The sequence below is a fragment of the Ciconia boyciana genome, chromosome 7 (genome assembly GCF_034638445.1).
Source record: "Ciconia boyciana chromosome 7, ASM3463844v1, whole genome shotgun sequence".
Taxonomy (NCBI): Eukaryota; Metazoa; Chordata; class Aves; order Ciconiiformes; family Ciconiidae; genus Ciconia; species Ciconia boyciana.
The window spans coordinates 8,035,334-8,056,335 of NC_132940.1; the positions used below are offsets into that span (position 1 = coordinate 8,035,334).

Here is a 21,002-nt window from a genome sequence, read left to right on the forward strand (position 1 = left end):
AAAACTATTATTTTATTACATAGGTTGGTCCCTTGGATTTTTTTTGCAAAAAACTTAGGTGGTCTTTGGATTTGTTTTCTTGTTTGGATGACCCTTTGCTCTTTCAAAAGAAGTTGAGAAACACTGCTTGGATCATGTTAACATTGCCATATCCTGTGATTTTTATAAGGAAATCCATGAAAGCTGTAATGAATGCTGTAGCTGCTGATATTGTGTAAATATCCAAGAATCTCAAGTTTCTCAATGTTCCCCTGCAAAGAAAGAGGCTGAGAAGGGGGCAGGTTCTGGCTTGTTTGTAGAGAAAGATTTGAAAACTGAAATTAATTGTTATCCTCATCTGTAGTCTGCTATCCCAAAACTGCATTAGATTCCCATGAATCTTGCATGGGACTATTCAGGTACAAAAAAAGAACCCTCTCAAAATGCACTTTACCCCAACAAATAATAGCTAAATCATGTACTAGATGCAGAGGGACGTTTGGTTTCTTCAGCTTATTTCCGTCTTTTGCTTTTTTGGTCCTAAGGCAGGTGAATGTGTAAGAAATAAAAACTTTTCTTCTCCCACCCCTGAGCAAATTACTGTGTCTCCTTACCAGGGCAAAGCCTTGTCTGAGAAAGATTGTTTGGGAATTTGGTGAAAACAGTTTTAATTTCTTTAAAATATTCCTCTGCAGAAACGTGGTGCTTATTTAACGGAAAAAGTCTTGAAAGCCTCAGTGCTTGGGAATACTTGAGCTTTCATTGTAGAAAACTGGGGCTGTGCAGTGTCATTCTTGTCTCCTCTTTTCAAGGCACTGCTAAAATTCGAACATTATAAAATTATTATTTGTTTAGTAGGTGACTAACTGTATTTAGGGCTCATTTTGGTCTGCCATGTTTAAACGGATTGAAGCCAAGGGATGTGCAGTTTATAACTTTATGGAAACTATGAATTAGGGTTAAATACGTGAATTATTTTGTCCTTCAATTTGAAGTTTGGGAGGATGAAAAAACTGGTAGCTCTCAAGGAGGCAGGGATTTTATTTTTATTTAAGGCAGTTAAGAGTCATGGCTTTAAAGGTGTTTTCTTTAGTGCTGTTTCATATATGCTTTGCAGTTTTGTTGATTCATCAGAAGGGACTAATTCTCATATTGCTAGTTGAAGGAGGGTGTAACGGGGTAAATATTTTTCCCACAGGGTAAAACTGGTATAGCTTGGGCAAAAGTGTCTTCTAGATGAACACCCTTTTGTTCCTGTTAAACTCGAATAATTCTTCAGTATCTGTGAAGAAATCTGTTTCTTCCACCCCTTCACAATTTTAGCAAATGTAATGGTTAACTTGCAATATAGCAGATAGTTTTCTAGACACTAAGGGGATTACGTTAACCTGAAATAGTTTATTTTGTTTCATAACTATTGATTTTAATTTTTCTAATAGAAAAAGCCTGCTTTATTCACTGGAGGATAACAAAGGGATTCTGATTATGTGTTTTATGGCTGTGTTTTGTACACATGTGGCTGTGATGATGCATATGAACTTTTAATGTCTGGACAGAAAGACAGCTGAGTAGATTTTTAGGCAAAACTTCACTGTCAGCATTGTAAAGTGACGTAAGCGGTGTGTCTCCTTTCCAAATAACAGATGGAATTTAGTTCCTAAAGAAATGAGCTCCTTTATGTAAGTTTTTCTTGCCTAGCGATCAAACAAGCAATGGGACTAATAAACTTGGATTCCTGGTCATGGAAAGAGGCTCTTGTTTCTTGTAATAGAGAGTTTTTTGTGTTCTGAGAATAACCAAAAAGTGGCACCTGAGATCACAGTAGTGCCTAATAGTATTGTTGTAGCTATATGCAAGCATTACCCACCTGCCTTACATTTTACAAATGCTTATTTTCAGAGGCTCGTACCTCTGTATTGGCAATTTCTATGAAGATTGCTTAGAATTAATTTATCCTGAGACATTCAAATGTAGGAGCGAATTTCTAGACTATATTAATAGCGAAGTGGCTGGTAATGAGGTATCTAAAAGTAGTTTGTAGTATATTATTCTGTGACTAGTCGAACTGAAAATTGCATATGTCTTATAAATGTGTGTTTGACAAGTGATTAATCTGTCATGGAGTCATGCTGGGAATGTATGAGTAGGAGAAAAATGAAGTAAATTAAATAATTTGAGAACCAGCATCTGTGCCAATGCTGTGACTATTTTGCAAGTGAACCTTAATTGTGAAAGATTGCACCACAGAAGCCAGGAGTCATCTAGACCCATCAGGCTTTCAAAGCAGAGTATTTTAAAAATGGATTTACTTATAATACTGTTGAATATCTTAACAGTTCTGTCCTAGTTTTATTTAAATCAACTCTCCTTAGCTGGTCCTGGAAGACCTGGGTTGCTGCGGTACCAGCTGTAGCTGTAGCTAACCTATGCGGTAGCATAGGCTGTCGAGAGGTGTAAGGAGAAATACTGTGAGACAAGTTGTAGGTTACATACTTTGGAAATGGGCTTTCTGGTTTCCAAACTCTTAAGCGAAATCTTGCATAATTATTCTTTTATTATCGATTAGTGATTAGGCAGTCTGCTGACTACGGCTAGGCTAATTTGAACACTGTCATATAAGATGTTTCATGTTATTACACTTTTATAGTAAGGGGGCCTTAGTCTGTAGGCAGTACTTCTAGGGCTTTTTTGAATTATCTTGTGTCCTTGTGCCTCACTCTATCTTTTTAGTACTTGCTAAGAGCTAGTATGTTACAGCGAAGAGTGATTTTATTTATTTATTTTTTAAGGCTGAACAAAAAGTATGTTGTCATGGGGTAGCTATCCCCAATCTGTACACTTTAGTGTTGTGATTCAAATTTACATAAAATAATTAGGAGGGGGTAGAAATGTGAGAACTGAGTACATAGGTATTTTTCTCAGGCATAACCTTTGTTTTATCTGACTCTCCTGCTGTCTAGCTTAATGTTTTAAGGAGTAACAAAGTATGTTTTGGTATCAAGGATAAGCATTCCTTTCTGTTAAGTTAGAAGGTGAAGCAGTGTTTGTGTAATTAGTTGTGATGTTAATGACTAGGGCCAAGGTAACTATATATGTGTGTCAGAAAGTAGCAGTCACATCATGCTCTACTCTTTTCCCTTTCTATATGAATGAGTTTTGAGTGGATAATTCACAACAGATTGTTTTCCTTTATTCCTGCTGAAATAGAGTTTCAGCTCGGATAGATACCGATCCATAAGCTTCTTATAAATCTGTTCATGTTATTTATTTTCATTGCACTAGGAAAATACATCCAGTTATGAATTTATTATTGCGATTGCGCTTTGTTTGTGGAATTATGCAGTGACAATGTAAAATTAAAGAACTGTGCAAAATGTGGGGTTTTTCCCCAGGATGACAGAAGTATATCTAACTGTTGAAAGGCTTCCTAGTGCATTTCGGCATGTTGTAGGAACGACAGGAAAAAGTTTGCTGAAGCCACCAAAGAAGTAGGGAGAAATGGGAAACCACATCTAGAGTGCTAATTGTAAACTATTTCAACGCGTGCTCTCTTGCTGATGAAGTGAATCATCTGTATGAATATATTCATGTGGCATTTTTTGATGAAATGTTAATTTTTTGCTTTATTAGCAATTCTATTGTTTTGCAGCTTTTCATGAAGTATATTTGTTGTAAAGAAAGCAAGCTGAAATAAAGCAGAATGCATAGAAGACATTTCATTGTAGTTCAATTACAGCTTTTGGTTAAATTTTAACCACGATGGGGACAAATGTTGGCATTCTGTAAAAACTTTGTGGGTGTAACTTCACGTCTAGCACTTGGAAATACTTTGAGACTTGCAAAGCTGGGGAAACACCAGCAAGTATAACACAAGCTACAGGAAAAAGCTGGCTCATTTCTTTGCCTTGAAAAGCCTGCCAAAGATAACAAAGGTAGAGAGGTTGCTTCTCTTACTACTGGGCCATAATTAGTAATTTTTTTGTTTCAATATTATTGCATTCATTTAAAAATCCAAACGGAATAATATTTTTCATAAATTAAACTCATAGCAGTCCTTACTTGTTAAAGTAATGGTTTCAAAGTAGCTGTGTATGTAGGAAGGTGATAGTGTATCTTGTTTGTAAAAAGCCTCTGGTCTAAAATAACTGGTATTTCTGCAGAATGTTTTATGGAATTTCTTGTTTAGAATAGCACATCGCAGATTTGCCAGTAACAGGCAAGATTTGATAGTTGCATAAAGCTGCACAGAAGCCATGTTCCTCTGCTTGGGAGTCTCATAATACAATCTGGATATCTTGGGGCAGAAAAAAGTGATTGTATTACAGCTGATTTCAGTAAACCTTTATTTTATTAACCCAGATTGACTGCAGTATTTGGCTCATACTTGCAGTATGTTTTTGTCAGCATCAGTTAGTAAAACTTCTGCTGTTTATTCCCAAATTTTCCACTTTTTTATTGTTGTAAACTGATCACAAGAAAAGTCTATGCATAGTCTGTCTTACTTTTTATCCGGTTCCCTGAAATCACAGTATCAGCAAGTCAGAACAAATGTTTTGACATGTCTACATCTGGCATTACCTGTTATTATCAGTTCTGTTGAAAATACAAGCCCAAATTAGTATTTGCCAAAACGAAAGTTATTAGGGGAGCATTATTTCAAAATATTTACTATTATTACTGAAATATATGCATATAGCAGAACCCTGCAAGTTAGTTTCATTGTAAGAAAGACTTCTATGCTCAAAAGGAACTAATAAATCTTTGTGCTTCTCCTGTTTTGCTTTACTGTCTTGTATAAAAGTATGTTCCTTTATCATGCAGATTTATAGTTTGGAAGCAATTTAAAATTCACTTTTGCTTTTTCAGTCCTTTCGTGCATGTTTTGTCTCACTAATGCTTTCCTTTATCCCTTATCATTTAATTATTTCTTTTTCCTCTCTGGATAACATTTGTTCAGTTTTGGTTTTTGTGGGTTTTTTTTTCTTTCCTTTTTTTTTTTTTTTTTTAAAGCTCCCCATTGTACAAAGCATTTGGAGTTTTATCATCCATTTATTTTGTTTGAATACCAAATAAAATAATGGATTTTAAATCTTTAGGATAAGCAATTTATCATGTGAAAGCAACAAAACTAGAGTAAGAATATTGTATTTCAAGGGGAATATCCCATTTAGCCCAAATTTGTAGTAGAATTAATTGCAATGGAATTACAATTGTAAACAGAGTAGTATAAACAACCCTTTCAATGCTGTGGAAATATATCATAAAATACGAAAGATAAGAAATAATTTTTCTAGTGTAGTTTAGATTGCTGAATGAGGGCCTTTTAGTATATTTCATTACACTTTTAGCTTTTAAAAAAACATCTTTAGTTTGTCTAAATTCAACAAATCTTGAGTGATCCTCAAGCAGGTTGGATTGATAGCACACAGGAATATTGGCTGATATTTCCAAATATAAAAGTTATCTTTTTTTTTTTAATTCTACAGAACTCAAAACCACAGTACATTTGTCTTGCGTGTCATCTCTCCCTCTGTAGTGAGGTTTTGTATGTAGGTTTTGGTGTTATATTCACTTGTGTAATCAGACTGAGAAACAAGTCTAAGATTAAATGCTGAAAGGGTCAGTCAAATATTAAAATAGGTTTCTATTTGTTTTGTAGCGGGGAAAAAACAAAACAACCATTTTTTTGATTATATTTCAAAATACAGTCCTAAAAGCTGCTAGCACCCCTTCCTCTAAGACAGTGAGGTATCATCTTCTAATGTAGAAAGCAGTGTGGGGTAAACTTTCTGAATTTGTGATTTGAGAGAAATTGTTTTTATATCCAGGAGACATTAAATATATCATAGGAAGAAAAGGCAAAATGAGCAAGAAAGACACAAAATGCAGAACTTTGTTTCTTTAGCTTACCAGACATTTTAAACCAAAAGTAAAATCTATGAGTTGTAGCAGTTGGGGAAGAATATAGTTTTTTGAAAGTCATAGTCAATGAATCCTTTCATCAAAGAAAGCTCTTACTGAGTTTCCTAGAAATAATTAAATATGTGGGTTATGAGGCTACTGCATTAAGTGGAATACAACACAAAAAAATATAATTACTAGAAATCTGAATGTGTCAGACCTACAGAAAATCCAGGGGGGTTGGAAGAAAATGCCCCATGAGCAAATTACTCCATTATATTTCCCCGTGACTTTCTGAAGCAGTTGATACTGTTTGGTTGGACATCTTTGGATTGTGGATTAAGTCATCTGCTATGGCAGTTCCTATTATCCTGTGTCTATGTCTCATTCGTGTGTTGTGTTTGTTTAGTGTAAACCTTCTCAATTTTTAGCTAAACAAATGTAAAGCTCTGTGTGGGCTTTATTAAGTAGACTGAAGTGGTCTTAGTTGCTGAATCAGTCAAACTTAAATAAGGCTTTTAAAATTCTGTGTGCGATGATTCATACATAAACTTGTACTGGTTGCGTTAAGCTGATACGGTTATTTATCTCCATGAAACTCATGCAGCTTTCACAGGTGCACGGTATTTACATCTCTCTAACCTCTTCTTCTGAAAGGGTTGTTCTTCCAGCATCATGCTGCTTGAACTTGCTTTCTTCTTTTGCTTAGAGATGTGTTTTCTAATACCCTGTTTTGGAAAGTTGATCTTATGTCGTGCTTTGTAAAAGATCTTGCTCTTCATTGGGGTAGAGGTTTGAATGGGGAAGGTTTTACAGGATCTATATCTAGGGCAGGGTCTGTATCTGTCGGCCAAAATGATAGCGTGGTATGGAGATTGGGAAGGAGAGGGAACAAGAGGTGGCCACGAAGGAAGATCATCTCCCACCTCACACATTGCAAAAGCCTTTAACTGTGCTTTTGTCTGGGCCTGGTTTTAAGTCTAAAGGTAATTAATCTAAACATTACTTCTAAATTCTGGAAATTTAAAAACTACCTCCTATCTGTAGTTCATGAAACAGAAGGAATGAATATTCCTTGTTTTGAATATACAATCAGTAAATGATATGATTGGCAAATCTAGTCCGTTTTCAAACTTAGTGATAACCACTGAGTATTTTAAACTTGGGATTTCAGTTTTTGTGCTATCTGAAATACCACAGTTCATTCCTCATTATTCATAGGACCCTCATTCCCCTGGGATGAGAGTCACTGTAAGATGTACTTAATTGCTCTTAAATGGTTAGTACTATAATTGTGTATTTTGAGAGAAGTCGTCAACATTGTTGCTTCACCAGCGTATTAAGAAATGGTTTGTCTTATTTTTCTCTCGAACACTGTTTTGTACTCGTAAAAGATAGTCACATTTAGTCAGAACTGACTAATCTATTGAAGCTAATATTCCCTTGAGGAAAAGCTTTAAATTTCACAGTCTGCTTCACCACGTTCTTTAGGCACTTAAATAATTTAAATCTGTTTTGTAAAATACCACAGGGTTTCTGGGTTGCCCAAAGCATTAATGAATTTGGTAGCCTTTTATTAACCCTGTTGCTTTATTGTTTTCTGTGTTTATGGGAAGCAACAAAAAAGTTGGATTTAATATATTTTGGTACTGGAAACTTGCTGCTGAAACAAACACCAAAAAAAGTATTGTTACTTTCAACATTTGTAATTGGCACTCATCAGTCCAGAATTATATCATATTCCTGTCTTCCCATTCATGTAAATGAACAGGATTCTCGGTAATATTTATCAATATATCCTATGCTGTTTGATGATGGAGTCATAGAGTGCTTGAAATTGGAAGTTACTTCTGGATGTTGGTCTAGTCAAAAGCTGGTCCAATTAGATCAGGTCATGCAAGGCTTAATAAATTCTTAAATAAACTGTTTCAATTCCTGGATATACGAGTGATATCTCTAAACAAGATTTATAAATCAAGAATAACTAAATTTGGCTTATAATTTCCTAAAATAAGTTGTGGGCCTGGTAGTTGTTTGAATATTGTCATCGAAACAGTAATTATGTCCTTGCTTCTATGCCTCTGTTCCAAGTTTGAACAGTGTTCCAATAGAGTTTGTATATGGGTAGCACTGAGACATACGTAAGATTCTTGGCTTTGGGAAAAAAAAAATCTTATAAAACCTCTATAATCTTCCACTTAAGGCAAGCTTCACTCTTTAAATAGTGATAGCATTAGAATAGGTAAAGTACCTGTTGAAGTTGTGGTACCCGGTATCCAGCAGTGACACTCGTGGATATACGCAGTGTGAGAACAGCGTAAGTATGGAGTGCTGCTTCCCTGGTAGCACTCAAAGCAACACATTGTTGGGAGGTGAAGAAATTTTCTGAGCCACACATGGTATCTTTATATTTAATAACCCATGAATAGATTTACTGCACATGTTATTAAAATTGTTTCAAGTGTAATACATCTTTTTAATTACTATATATTAGTCACACAGGCTGTTTTTGATGATCAAATGATCCCTGTTTGGAAAGACAAAAAAATTTAATATCTTTGAATGTTTGCTTAACCATAGAGACCTGATCCTCTCTCAAAAGGGACTGACATTGGGGAAGAACAGTCTGGAGCAGATCTTGCCTTAATAACTTGTTCTTTTTTTTTTTTTTTTAATAGTCACAACCTTCCTCTTATGAAATTCTAAAGCAGATGGTTGTTCCTTTTTCTTATTTTCTTTTCAGGTATACTTATAGACGTCTTGTAAGAACATGGCTATTTAATATTTATGCAATATCTACATGTGCACTACTACCGTTTGCCATCTACATAATTTTAGTCTTCCATCTTGCTTTACAAACAGTGTCCAGACTCTTTATTTTTACCGTGTGGTTAATAGAGGTCTTTCCATCAAAAAAGTACATAATGCTGCTGCTGCTGTTTTTTCTTGCTGCTGTGCCCCTTAAATGTCATCAAGTTTACAAAACTGGGGATGTGAACCAGTGAGTTATTCAGTTTTAAAGAAGATAGCTTGGAGCCTCTGTCATATTTAACCCCTCTAACTAGGCTTAGAAAAAGTTTGATCTGATTTAATCCTCTGAGACATGAGCTTTGACAAAAAAGGTGTGGAAATGCCACGCTGTGCTATATTTCTTCATAGCTGAAGCAGCTTCTTTTTCTCGGAGTAAAGAGAATTCTGTTGCGCCAGCAGATCGTTATTAGTGTTGGTCCTGTAGTACAAAAACCTATATTTGCTCTCTGTATCCTACAGATGCACATTTTTGTCTTTCAACCAGCTTTACCTGTTGATTGACAGGAATGAAATATATGTTGCTTAAGAGTATGAGGGTGGGACACCAATCCAGAAAAACCCAAACAAACCAAAACCTCCCACTTTTTCCTGGAGGTTTATTAGATGAACATGATCAAGAGCTATATATTACTGCAAAAACCACAATGATGATAAAGGAGACACATTGTTAGAAAGAAACCACTGATTATTGCCGTGCACTGTGGATAAACTGGTTTAAAAACTGATCTGGTAAGAAGCTTTGTTTTCATTGTAATTTGATACAGTGTTATGGGTAGTTGCTGTGGCTTACAGATACCTGTGACCCTTTCCCTTGTCTGCTCTTTTTTCTACTATTTATGCAATATTTGTCTCTAAATACATGATAAATCTTACTGCAATATCATAGTTACTTAGCTGAGTTCAGCAGAAATACTTTTTGACTTTGTGTAGCCTTAACTATTAATGGAAATTGTAAAAATTCATGCTTATATATTCATAGAAAAAGAAAGCATAGCATTTAAAATTAGACTATATCAATATTTGTGTTTATTAAGTACTTAAGGTGCATTTTTTTACATGTCAATTTGTAAAAATGATGTTGGTACATGATGACTGTCCATAGTTTAGTTGCAGTATTTGACTTCATCCTCCTGGAGTACCAGGGAATTTATGAGCTTCTAAATGTCAGCGGTCTCTTCTTCATCAGGGACCTGACACTCATTCACCAGGTATTCTGACCAAGAGGTCAGGTATATCTGACCTATAAGAATGGGTATTAGAAGTTGTGATAGTAGAAATGCATGAATCACTGCTGGTACAGCAGAAAATGGAGATTAGTGGGGTGCTACAAGCTCTCTTTAATCTCACCGTTAAGCCTAACAAATATGTACCTGTGAACACAATAGTGATTATAAAGGTCATCAAAGAGCAGAAATAGAATTAGTCTTTTGAGGTCTGGGTTTTTTTCCTCTCCAGATTTTTTTGAATTCTTTCTCATTCCTTGTCAAATTCCCTCCCATGCTATTCCACCGTATCAGCCCACTGCTGGGCTAGGATTAAAAGTCTGAAGTTAGGTAGGGTTCTGACATCTTTACTCCTATATCTTCTAACAATAATCAGAACAAAGTTTAATCAGCTGAGGAGTAAAATGTGTAAGTCATCTTCACCAGCTCACGTGGTACCACTTTCATTGCCCCTCAAATCTGAAAAATCCTAGCAATGAGATGATTTTAAAACACTTTTTTGGTGGTATAAAGCAGTCTGAAATAAGTTGTCTTATAAATACTGTTGAAGAGAGTCTTATTTGCTTTCCAAGTTTTTCCCTCACCCTGACTTACATATAATTTCAAAGTTTATACAAACTTTTATAGCATCAGATGTGCTGGAAATTCATTAAAACTTTCTGCAACATAGAATGGAGCAATGCTGTAACAGGCTGAGAAGACAATTTTGTCAGAAGTGGGGTTTTGAACTTGGAATGGGGGTATGTTGTGGCTATTTTAAAAATAATGCATTTTAATATGAGAGAGAGTTCATTAGGATATTTGTATAGGTAATAACTCTGTAATTCAGGTAGGACCAAATCTGAATGCAGCTTGCCAGGTTTGTACTTATACACCTATAAGTAATACTTTGTTTATTCTGATGATTTGGACAGCATGGAGTGATAATTAACCGCATAAACCTTACTTAAAAAACACTTCCTGTTCTACCTGAAGATTGTTTGAATTTTGGGGGTGGTCACTTCTGTGATTCCCTGGCACATGAGGACTCTTAAGAGGCTAGATGGTATTTGGGTGTGTGAGCTAGAAGCAGGTTGTCTGGAAGGCATAGGTGTGATCGAGGCACGTGCGCTGTTGAGTAGCCGTTTGCGCCGACTTCAGCGATTTGTGAACCACATCAGGCTTGCAACATGCAGTGTATGTGCAGCTGTGCAGGTTTATAGGTTTGTGCAGGTCTGATCCTTCTGGGAAACATTAGATTTTCCATGTACGTGCTGTCTGGCTGCCTTGTCTGTGCACAGTTAGCTCGATGTATTTGAAAGCAATGTGTTCGCTGTATGTACGTACCGAGTGTACAAAGCGTTAGATTTACTGAGCATGGGCCATGCAGTTTATTCCCATGCATTCCACCTGGGAAATCCATCGCACACATATAGGAGTCTGAGCTTTAGTTCACGTTCGTTTTCACTTAGATATGGTTTTTATTTTATGCAGGTACTTTAATGACAATATCGTTTACCAAGAGTATTCACTGAATGGAGACCATTTTATGGCATATTTTAAAGCAAGCTAATAACTCTTTAAAACATATTATAGAAATTCTGATTTATTTTTGTTGCTCTGTATGCTTGACTCAAAATTTGTTTTCTCTTTTCAGGCAGCTATAAATGGTGTAATACCACAAGAAAATGGTATTCTACAAAGGTAAGCACAGTAGACTGGAGTAGTACACACTGAGAATAATGCTGGGTAATAATTACTTTTTTTGTTCCTGAATCCTAAGAAGATGATGTAATTCTCCTTTTAGAGCAGTTTCTGGCCACAAATTCTATTCCTGGCAAAGCTAATTTAACATTCAATTTTTCCCATATTGATGGAGGACCAGCTTGAACACCTATTCCAATTAGTTAATTTTTATTTTGAATTCATTGGTTGTTGAGTCATTCTGTGCAAGGTTGTCTCTTTACTAAGTCTGGATTTTGGTATGCTGTCTTGGATGTCAGGACTTGTTTTTTTGTTGTTTTCTTGTTTGTTTGTTTTTGCTTTGGTTTTTTTGTGGGATTTTTTTGTTGTTCCAAAGATCTAAGAATTTGCAAGGCAAATCCACAGATGTTCCTGGCTAAGTATTTTCTTTTTCCTTATGCATTTTTAAAGGTATTGATATTCCATGCTTCCATGTCCCTGGCCAAAAATGTTTGTATTTTTGTAGTTTGGTTTTGTGGGGTTTGTTTTGTTTTGTTTTGTTTTTTTAAATTGAATTACAGGCAGCAGATACTGTGTTAGATGAAGTAAGGTTGCTCTCTTCTAAAAGTAGCTTTACTGATTTTCTTTCAGCTTCTGAATTAAATTTTGGCTTGTATACTGATGCCTGGATATCTTGAAGTCACTGAAGCATGAGCTCCTAAGTGCTGATGAGGCAATTGAAAACAGCAGAACAGGAATTGAGCTACTTGAGAGAGACAGTAAAATAGTGTTTAAAATTTTGTTTAGAAAAATACTCAATGTACTATTTTAAAAAGTTTATTTTAATGATGAAAAAAGATACATAATGTAGGTAAAGTGGTGTTTTGGCATCTCTGTCAATACTTACTAAAGCTGTCATTAAATAGAGTCAGTTTTTGATTCAGGATAAAACCTTATTTGCTCAGGAAAGTTACTAGATGTTTATTTACTGTAAGGCATACCTAGTCCATTTGAGATCAAGTCTCGGTTCTGTTGAGCACTCTTTCTACCTATGCTAGTAAGTCCTGACCTCAAAGCATTTATATTCAAAATACCAGAATGTTTGGAACAATTTGGTCAGAGGGAAGGAGCTGGGGCATGGTTGTGCCTGACTTGGATAACAAGCTGGTCCAGTGTCCACTTACAGCTTTCTTCCACACTAATTTATTCATTTTTAGAAATGATTAGACAGTCAAATGTGTCTCAAATCCTTTTTTTTTCTTTTTTCCTTCCAATGGAAATGATTTAAAAGGGGGCTCAGAAGACTTAGAAGTCTAGTTTCCAGTGGTTTTCAGATGAGGCTTATTTTACTGATGTGAGGCTTTTTACGTTCCATTAGAGGTTGCCAGTCAGATACGTAGGATGCCTTTTGTGGTGGAATCAAATAGGATTAATACAACTGACTTGAAGTAAGTTAACTTAATGAAGGAAAAAAAAATTGTTTTATAATTCAGCTGTGTTGTTTAAAAAAAAAATTTAAAAAAAATAAAAAAGTCCTGAGAATCAGAGCATTCATTGCTTCTTGGGTCTGTTAACAAAATGGTTATAGTACTTAATTCATAGTTAGCCATCAGATTTAAGACAATAACATATCACTCGGTATTTATATTGTTTTAGACTGTTTCCTGTACTCTTTAGACCTCTGAAGTGGGTCTTTGACCTTTGAGCATGGGTCTTTGAGTGTGGATCTTTGTAGCTGGGAATTCATCCTTCTGAGCTTGCTGATGGGAGAAGTGAAGGAGCCCCTTGCTTTACAAGCATAACACATTTTTCCTTTTCAAACGTGGAAGGCACAATGATGGGATTTGCAATAGCTCTGTATAACTTCGGCACTTCTGTGCCGAATTTATGCTTTTTTTAGGTTCAGGCCTCCTCTAGATGACGGATTTGCCTTGCTATAAGAAGCATTTCCATTGACAGATCTGATGGTATCTTCAAGAAGGGCAGAATGCATTTTTCAAATAAGTTCTGTTTAAGAATGGAAATGAGACAACTTGCATCTCAGCATTTCCTAAATCCTTCTTTGCTTGGCTTCTGTTCTTTCAGTGCATATGTTTTATTAGCTTGCATCCTCCTTCATGATATCCTGTAACTGCCCAGGACAGATAATCTTCCTGATAAGAACATCTACAAGGCAAAGCTCTAGGCTTGCCCTGTGAAGTTTCTTGCCTTCCAAATTTAATCTCTGTACATTGTAGGGGTTTTTTTTGGTCTGGAGTAATGTTTCTTAAATTTCATGTTTTGTTACCTTTGTTTCTAATCCCAGTTACATGCTTCTTGTGGAGAGGCTCACTGAGGAAGGTGAAGTGCTTCTGGGTAGTGAGGGTTTCACAATTTATTCTGACCTGTAGTGCTGTATGTATCCTTGAGCCAGGTATGGAGACATCCTTATATGAATGTGCAGGAGGCTTGAAGGATTTTGAACTTAAAGGCAAGCTAGAATTCAGCGTTGCATTACTGTTGTACTTCTAGGTATTTCTTTGCAATATATACCTCATTATCTTAATTTATTACCTTAAGTACATAACTATTTTCATATCTGACTTGTTTTCCACTAATTTGGTATTGGAAAATACCAATACATGTGCATTAAGCTTTATTTCTTATTCTCATTTCCATGTGATATTAGCCCAAAGATGTAGAAGCTGGTGGTTGCCATGGTGCCAGTTTTTTTATGGTCACAGCACTCCTGGAACTGGAGATAATGGTTCTCCTCAAGATAATTCTGATATTAATTACGTAGTGAACTTTAGACTGAAATAATGGCTTAAATGCCTGTTTGTCATCTAAGGTGTTCTCCTATAGCACTTTTGAGTCAATGAAATGTTAATATTGCTGATATGAAAGCTATTTTCTAATTATTAATAAAACAGTATTTTCAGATATGACAGTGTAGTTTATTCAAAAGGTGTGTGCTGTGGACCACAGTAAGTGAATAATACTGTTCATTTTGCTTTGCTAACTTTTATTTAAATGTATCAAGGTGTTCTGTTTAAACCTTCTTATGTGCATATCTTTCAGTGAGTATGGTGGAGAGACTTTACATGGACCAGCGTATGGCCCCACAAGTCATTCTACAGCAGCTTCTTCAACTCCTTCCTCATCCTCAGCGTTTCGCCATGTAGTGCCATCTAGACAAATAGTGGAAAGGCAACCTCGAATGCTTGACTTCAGGGTTGAATACAGAGACAGAAATGTGGATGTAGTACTTGAAGACAGTTCCACAGTTGGTAAGGATTTGTAAAAATGAAATGAAAACTGTTGTGGTAAAATTGTTAAAACAAAAACAAACAAAAAAGACCCAACACCAAAAATCCAAATCCTAAAAAAAAGCAAAGCAAAACAAAAGCCCTCAAAGAAGAAAAAAAATCCCCCAGAAAATGCAGCCTCCACAGCTACTAACCATTTTCAAATCTCTTTGCAGCTTTAAAAAAGCAAAATTTCACTAATCCATTGTAAAGGTTAGTGATCTATCAAATATTTATTTTGAAATCTAGTTTTCTTATGAACTTGCTTCAGAAACAAAATGGGGATTACTGATTAAGTTGAGGCATGAAAATGTAATTTGGGGTAGGATTAGTGTAGATGCAATCTACTAATAAGTGGATGATCTTGGCATTTCCTTTTCAAATCTGTATGGCATCTCTTTCTGTGTAGGATTACTGACAAGATTTAGAGGAATTCTTTCCAGTGTGAAAAGCATCGTTGCATTCTTCTTTTTTCATTTTTTGACTTGTTTGTGCAAATTAAGATTTCTTTTATAGGTTTTATTGTCTTTATCCTAAAACTGATGCATTTTGTAACATTATGTTATAAATATGCCATTGCTAGTGTTGTAGAGCATGTTATTTTTCACATTCCCCAAGCTGAGTTAATTTACTTTTGCTAAGGACGAAGAGTTTTTGAGTTTTGTGGGGTGTGGGTTTTTTTGTGGTTTGGTTTTTTTTTTTAAGTGAAGACTCTATACAGATCAAAATAAGGAACTAAATGAAGAAATAGTTGACTAAAACAATTTTCAGTGCTGCAGCCTTATGTCTGTGGTGAAATTTTGAAATTGAAACTTTTTATCCTTATCTGTCTTTTTAGCATTCGATTTGGTATTGGCTGGTGCCACCTAGTGGTGATTCATCTGAATTACTGATTAATGTTTCATGGTTTCCCCTGCCCTGCGCTGGGTTGCATCCATGCAAAGCAGATATAAAAGTCTGATCAAATCAGAATTTTGCATCTGTAGTATTTTATTTTTTCTTTTCTTATTAACTTCTTTCAGGTATAAATGATTAAGCTGTAGGGCAGAAGCATTCATTGTAGGACTTCTGGCTGTATCTTGGCATATGAAGATGGAGGGCAGTCTTGTGTTTAAAGTCCTGAGAGAAGTGAGCAAGGCAAATAGAATTTCAACCGTAAACTTCAGGAAAGAAGTTTTTTTGGCTTTTTCGGGGATCTGCTTGGTATGATCCCATGAGAGACTGCCCTGAGGGAAAAGGGGCCCAAGAGAGCTGGTTGATCTTCAAGGACTACCTCTTCAAAGCACAAGAACAGTCCCTTCCAACATGCAGAAGGAGGAGCAAGCATGGCAGAAGGGCAGCACAGAAGAACAAAGAATTTATGACTAAGCTAAATGCAAAAAGAAAGTACACAGAAGGTGGAAGGTAGTGATGGGGCTACTCAGGAGGAATACAGAGATGTTGCCCAAGTATGCAGGTTTGGAGTTAGACCAAAGCTCAGGTGGAGCTGAAACCACTGAGGGATTAGAAGGGCTTCTGTAAGTACATTAGCCTGAAAAGAAAAGCTTAGGAAAAAGTAAGCCTACTGTTCAGTGGCGATTGCTGAACTTGGTCCGTGGGAAGATTATGGAGAAAATCTTTCTGTAAGCCCTTTCTGAGCACAGAAAAAAAAAAGAAGATGATTTGGAACAGCCAGCACAGATTTGCTAAGGGCAAATTGTGCCTAATCAACGTTATTTGCCTTTTATGATTTGATGACTGGCTCTGTGGACAAGGGGAGAACAGTGGATGTCACTTTGACTTTAGTAAGGCCTTTGACACACTCTGCTGTAGTATTCTTATAGTCATATTGTTAAAATAAGGACTGGATAAGTGGGCTGATAAGGTAGGTAGATAATTGCCTGGACTGCTGGGTTCAAAGTCTGACTGGTGAACAGTTCCTAGTTTAGGGATATCCCTCAGTGGTTGATCCTGGGGCCAGTGTTGCTTAACGTCTTAATTAAAAACCTGGTGTTTAAGGTGAGTGCTCTTGGCAAGTTCACAAAGAACACCAGATCAGAGAAAGTGGCTGATATTCTGGAGGGCAAGGCTGCTATTTAGAGGGCCCTGGACAAATGGGCTGAGAGGAGCCTCATGAAGTTCAAAGAAAGCAAAGCTGAAGTCCTGCCTCTGGGATAGGATAACTCCGTGTCATCCCATCTGATAACTGCCTGAGGGCTGACAGGCTAGAAAGCAACTTTATAAAAAAAGGGATCTAGGGTGCATCAGCAGTGCACCCTTGCAGTGAAGAAGGCCAGCCATGTCCTAGGCTGTGTTAGCAAGAGTGTAGCAAATGGATCCAGGGAAACAATTATTCCCGTCTATTCAGCACTTGCAAGACTGCATCTGGAGCACTGCATCCAATTTTGAGGTCCCCAGTACAAGAAAGACGTTGACATTCTGCAGTGAGTCCAGCAGAAGCCAGCAAGATAGTCAGGGGACTGGAGCACATGGCAACATAGGAGGAGAGGCACAGAGAACTGCATTTGTTCAGCCTGGGGAAGAGAAAGGGAGAGGTAGAGACCTTACCTCTGTCTACAGCTACCTGCTGGGAGGACACAGAGAAGATGGAGCCAGACTCTTCTTGGAGGTGCATGATAATAAGATGAGAGGCAATGGACACAATTTGCAACATCAAAAATTCCCATTAGATATAAGGGGTTTATTTTATTTTGTTTTTTTAGTTGTGAGAGTGGTGAAGTACTGGAACAGGTTGGCCAGAGAAGTTGTCAAACTTCCATCCTTAGAGGTGTTCAAGAGTCAGCTGGACAAATCCTTGACTAAACTGGTTTAATTAGACCTTTGAGCTGGGCTTGAGCTAGATGATCTCCTGAGGTAGCTTCTAGCCTGAATTATTTTCTGACTGTAATAACTACAGGGAGAGAGCATCGAAATGTGCAAAACATTGAAAAAGCTGTCAGAGCAGTTAAACTGTATGAACACTCCAGTTCTTTACGTCAAGATTATTGATAATGGAATTGGGCATCAAAAACATGCACCCTCTTTATCGCAGGCAAAATCCATTGCTCCAGGTAGCATGCACCTGCAAATGTGTGTGTCTAGCATACGCAGCGTAGAACTATTCAAATATATGTCCAAATCGTCAAATCCCCATGTGATTCTCCAATCATTTGTGCTTTATGTAATTTTTTTTTTTTTAAGCTTCATTTGTCCTTTACTGTGTTTGAAGTCTATGTTATGAGGGTAACTAGATTGAAAAAGGTTTTCATAGTAAATTTTTCCTTGCTGTCATTTTTTTAACTGTAACTCAGTACTGTTTGAAATAAAGCAGTAAATGTGTATATTTTATATATTTTCTTTGTTTTCTCTTTAGGAGATATCAAACATATTCTAGAAAATGAACTTCAGATTCCTGCATCTAAAATGCTGTTAAAAGGGTGGAAGACTGGAGATGTAGATGATAGTGTAAGTTTTCAACTGTGTTTTCAGTTAACTGAATTCAGAGTTTCAAACTGAGCATCTGTGGGTGGAGATTACAATGCAAGAATTGTGAGTTTCAAACAGTGTTAGATATCTTGGGTGGCATACAAGGAACTCTTAAACTAAAATATTGCAAAAAAAATCAGGACAAATCACTTTAGTTTGTGTTGTTTTTATATATAACACGGCCCACCTACAAAAAGGATGTTACGAAGTTAACAGTAAGTATATCTCGAAACAAAATATTTGGTGGTATTGTAAATAAGTATCAATAATTAAAAGAAATAAAATGTCAACATTGGTGAATGTTTTATATTTATAATGATTTTTCTCCCCTCAGACTGTTTTAAAAACTCTACACTTGCCAAAAAATAATAGTCTTTATGTTCTAACACCTGACCTGCCTCCTCCTTCTTCAAGTCATTCTGGGTAAGTCTTTTGGCCATAAATTCTACTTGTATGATTTGGTTTTGTATGCTTTTTAGGAAGCCACATGTATCCTTGCAGGAATCTGCAGTCAGTAAATACAAAGTGTTTTCACTGCTCTAGTAAGTGTTGGGTTGAATTACCTCAAGCACCTCATTGTTGAAAAGAAGGGTGTTAAGTTTTTTAAAACCTTGGTGTGGTACATGAACCACTTAGGTACATACAGAATTTTACACCTCCCAGATGTGATGACTTTAATTTAACAAAAATCTAGTCCCTGTGTGGAACTGAGAGCTGGCCTTTCATAGATTACTGCACTATGTTGGTTCATTTAACAGAAAATTGTATGAATCATTGCCAGCAGATCAGAACTTTCATTCTGAAATGTTTGTTACATTATTTTATCTTATCTTCTTGGACTTTTTAAAAATGCATGTAGACAGGCTGAACAATTAATTTCCTCTAACTGGGCAGGATATCTTTTATTAGTGATCTGAATACTCAAAAAGTTAACGGTGAGCGTTCATATGTCAGTGAATATTGCTAAGGTTTGAAAATGAAATGTTACTTTCTAGAAAATGGAGTCTTTACTCTTATAAAGTAATTTGCAATTACTTTGATTACTTTGGCTTGTTTTCTTTCCTGCCCTTCCCTTTCTCACAGGCAGACCTGTATGAGCTCTTGACCAGGAAAATACCTAATTTTAGTCGGTAGCCGCTAGAGGGTACCCAGTGATTGAGCCTGGCAGAGCAGCGCTGCTCCGACCCGCAAGCGAGCGGAGGGGTTGCATTTGGAACTGGTCACATTGCGTGATCATTAGACTAGAGTGCCTTCAAGTTGTCTGAAGAGGGAGTTGTTTTTCTGCTGTTGCAGTCGATAGGAGAATATTCTACAAATGCAGTCGTATTACCAATGAAGGAAATTCTTGGACAATCAATGGAAATAAATAACTGGTTTCCTAATGACTAGAAGTGCTTCATATATTACTAAAAGGTACTTGTGCACATAACCATGTCATCTGTGGAGGAAATAAGAATGCTGATATGAATTATAAAATTAATAATAATAAAGAAAATAAACATTAAGAGAGGGAATAGTGGCAGTGGAACAGAGGGAGCAGAGTGGTGGTGAGCTGTATGTGAACTGTATGTGCTCTGTATGTGCAAACAGGAGCTGTAGTTGTGTGTGAAGACAATAAGCCATTGTACTTAAGCAGCTAATTGAAAGACAGTGAAAATACTGTGGAAAAACACTGTAGATACTAATTGTTTCTTGTTTTTAAATCCATTTCCAATTTCAAAATTTTCTACCCAGGTATCACTGCATATTGTAATTTGAATGTCTTTCATTCTGGAAAGAAAACTGGGGTCTGAAGAATGTTGTTTATTGCAACTGCAATAAACTATATAACAACAGACTGTTTAAAAACAGTTCTTAGGCTTTTTTATTGGATGAATAGTTTAAAAGAACTTTACTTGCTAGTAAAATCGCAGTGGTTGTTACCCTTACAGTTTATACTTGTTTCATAGTGGAGATTAGTTCTGGATATTTTTAAGATGAAGTTGGTAGCTTTGGGATAGCAAACGATGATTAATTAGTGGCTACTTAAACAAGGATAATTTGAAGGCTAGATCATCTCCCTGAAGTCATAAATTCTAGATGAAAGGGGAGGCTTGCCTCCAATTAAAGCATCAATGCAGATCAAAACACATCTAATTGAAGCAATGTACCAAACCCAGTTACACTGTTTACTGCCTACTGTTAGGTCAGTTATTATTCAGATTAGTTTGTTACCCACAATTTTTAAAAGCATCATGCTCACCTCTATTATTAATGGATGTTAAGGAACTTTGCCTCTTACTTTGTGAGTTCATCTGTCACTTTCTTCAAATGCCTTCTATTTTGAACTAGAGATAAATAGTGATTTGAATATCTCCAGAAAGTGATATTTGAAAGCCTGAGATTTTAGTATGTGATGTTTTATGTATATGCTCTTCTTAAAAGGAGCAATCTGGTCGCAGCTCTGTAAACTCCAATTTGTGCCTGTTCTTGACACTGAGGGAGAACAGTGTCTGAAACATTCTTCCTAATGTATTGGTACGTAGGCATTGAAGTTTATTGTGACAGACTGAATGGGCTTAACCCAGAACTGACTTAAAACTAGCATCTAAATGGAATGGCAAAGTGATCCTGCAGTTTAAAGAAGCAAAAATCTCTTAGGGTATCTTCGTTCATCAGTAGCAAATCTAAAGCT

General features: G+C 36.3%; 1 protein-coding gene across 1 annotated transcript in view; it reads left to right on the plus strand.

Annotated features, from left to right (window-relative positions):
• FAF1 (Fas associated factor 1) overlaps nucleotides 1-21,002 on the plus strand; it is a 179,221-nt gene that overhangs the window by 27,153 nt on the left and 131,066 nt on the right. The window contains exons 3-6 of the mRNA XM_072866708.1: nucleotides 11,551-11,597; nucleotides 14,637-14,845; nucleotides 18,216-18,307; nucleotides 18,663-18,751. Coding sequence (XP_072722809.1) covers nucleotides 11,551-11,597; nucleotides 14,637-14,845; nucleotides 18,216-18,307; nucleotides 18,663-18,751 — 437 coding nt within the window. The remainder of the gene's footprint in view (nucleotides 1-11,550; nucleotides 11,598-14,636; nucleotides 14,846-18,215; nucleotides 18,308-18,662; nucleotides 18,752-21,002) is intronic.